A 2,515-nucleotide genomic window follows, 5' to 3' on the forward strand; every position below is an offset into this window, starting at 1 on the left:
AGACAGGAGCTGTGGTGGCCTAGTGGTAAGAAACTGTGTTGCCAGCCCAAAGGCAGGCAGTTTGACTTCACCAGCTGCTCTATGTGAGAAGGATGGGCCATCTCCTGTGTGATACACTGCTTCTGAAAACCTGTTATGGGTCAGTTCTGACCCTGGGACACAGCAACACCACCACAAAGGAGTGTAAACTTTACCATAAGAGACATTTAAGACAGTAAAGAGAGTAAGTGCCAAAATGGGTTTTGGCAGTGTATAGCACTGCAGTATCAATTTATGGAGTGTTACAGAGAACGAGGGCTGAGAGTTGAGGCTGTAAGACTAAAGCCGATGTAATGTTCATTTTGTGCTTATTATATACTTCACAACCTGCTAATTTTTTGTTTAAATTATCTTTGAGCCTCACACCAGGCTGTCCCTACTATTCTTGCTATGTATATCAAAGCCAAGGGAGATTAAATAATTTTTTTCCCAATTTTTAAATTACTCTCTTGTTCTTTTTTGTCGGGTGTTTTGTTTGTTCAAGTCTAAGATTTGGAAATGCTGACCCTCTGTTAACAAGAGCCAATAGGAAATATAGGATCCCTTCCCTCCCCCGGCCTGCCTCCGCTGAAGCCACCACCACCGCCTCCTTGGCTGGATGTTGGAAGAGTCCTCCAGGTGTATGGACTCAGGATGATAGGGCAGCCTCCTCTGTGGTTGCTGGGCTTGTGAACGCTGCAGTATCTTTTGGCTTTCCGCGTCTCTAAAATGTTTTCCAACTATTTTGCGTACATGGCTCAGAGAACTCCCTTCTTTGCCTTTACAGTTTTCCACTTGATATGGGGGTGTAATAACAACTTCTTCCATGACTACAATGTTTTTTTCTTGCCATTTACAGTCTTTAATAGTCTTGTGAATGGTCTGGAAGAGCTGCTGGCCCTCTAGGGAAACACCAGCACTGATTGCATAGGCCTGGCTCAGCTTCTCCTCCTCCTCTGTCCGTGCTTTGCTGGCAAGCTTACTAACATTGAGTGAAGCTAGAGGAGGAGGGGTTTCTGTTCGGTCATTAATTATTTCCACTTCTGAACCATATTGTAAGTTCATGAGCAAGGTGTCTGCATGGTTGGGTTTTCCACTTGAACAAGGGCATTTTAAAGCCAGCATTTTGGACTGGTAGTCGAAGGCTACCACCTCGCCCTGCAGTCGCTGCTCCTGGCACGTCCGGCACGACACTTGGCTCCCAACGCTGGAGTTCTCGCCCGGAGGAGCCACCATTTTGGGAGAGCAGCAGCGGGCGAAAGCCGGGACCCCAGTGGGAGATTAATTTGCCCAAGGATTTAGGTGGGAGTAGATCTTAGATTAAGCCCAGGTTTGTTCTATTTCAGATCCTTTTTTTTTTTACTGTCTTCCCACAGAGTAGACTTCAAGGGAAGGATGAGCATTCATTCTCCCATGTGATTTAAAGCCTCTGAAAATCTGCTGAAGGGTCAGCTATGAGTTCTAACTAGGTGGCATGGAGTTTTTTAATTGTAGACTAGGTTAGCAGTGCTGACTACCAGCTTCTGAGGAGAAAGATGGGCGGTCTCCTCCCATATGATTTACAGCCTCTGAAAACCTGCTGGGTCAGCTCTGAGTCAGTTGGGAATCAATAACAATGACTTTGACTTTAATAAACTAGGTTGGGTTATGGAGTCAGTTGGGAATCAATAACAATGACTTTGACTTTAATAAACTAGGTTGGGTTATGGACAAAGAGTAGTATTAGAATTTAAAATTTCAAAGGCTAAGCTGTTCAGGATATCACAAGTATAGGACATGGTTAAAGCCATTGAAAACTTACCTCCTCTTCTCCCCTGGCCAAAGAAAACAACTGAAACAGATCTTATCAAATATGTCTTCATGCTTGTTTAGCAAATTGGATAATTTGTATTTACTCCCTAAATAAATTTCTTCTATTCTTCATCTCTTTTCGGTTCTTTTTACTTATTTGTAAAACCAGTCTTGAATTATCACAGTGTGATACCTCCTCCTTTTCCCAAACTGTCCTGTGAGGTTAGCTCTGCTGGGCCACCAGGTAAGGCGTTGGCGCTGCAAACCCAGGGCAGGCAGCTTGAGCCACAGGCTGCAATAAGGGAAACAAATGATTGTTCTCCAGTGATTTACAGTCTCTGAAAACCTGCTGGAGGATCAGCTGTGAGTTAGCTCCAACTTGCTGACATGCGTCAGTCAGTTAAGGGACATAGTTGTAGTGTACTTCACCACTCACCAAAAGCCAGCTGTCTCCAGCAGTTAGAATCCAGTGACTTAATGGGCTGAGAAATGGCAGTTTTCTTCTGTTCTGATTTATAGGCTTTGAAGGCCGTGGAGGGTGATTGTGAGTTGGCATCAACTTGATCGCACTGAGTTTTATTTATCAAGGATGCTTTAGGAAGAATATTAAATGATCCAGGAAGTATTAAAAGAAGATGGAAGGAATATACTGAGTCATTGTATCAAAAGGAATTGGCAGACACAGAAGAATTTAATGAAATAACAT

At 43.6% G+C, this 2,515-nt stretch overlaps 2 protein-coding genes across 4 annotated transcripts in view; one reads left to right on the plus strand and one right to left on the minus strand.

Moving 5' to 3' along the window:
- Positions 1-2,515, plus strand: part of DLD (dihydrolipoamide dehydrogenase) — a 29,429-nt gene that overhangs the window by 6,932 nt on the left and 19,982 nt on the right. The gene's annotated exons all lie outside the window — the stretch shown is intronic.
- Positions 461-1,270, minus strand: LOC102865206 (protein LSM12 homolog). The gene has a single exon (XM_006882631.1). The coding sequence runs from the start codon at positions 1,252-1,254 to the stop codon at positions 481-483; it is 774 nt and encodes a 257-aa protein (XP_006882693.1). The 5' UTR covers positions 1,255-1,270; the 3' UTR covers positions 461-480.

This window comes from Elephantulus edwardii, unplaced genomic scaffold (assembly GCF_000299155.1).
Source record: "Elephantulus edwardii isolate Elephantulus edwardi_28Jun2011 unplaced genomic scaffold, EleEdw1.0 scaffold00022, whole genome shotgun sequence".
In the NCBI taxonomy this organism is placed as follows: Eukaryota; Metazoa; Chordata; class Mammalia; order Macroscelidea; family Macroscelididae; genus Elephantulus; species Elephantulus edwardii.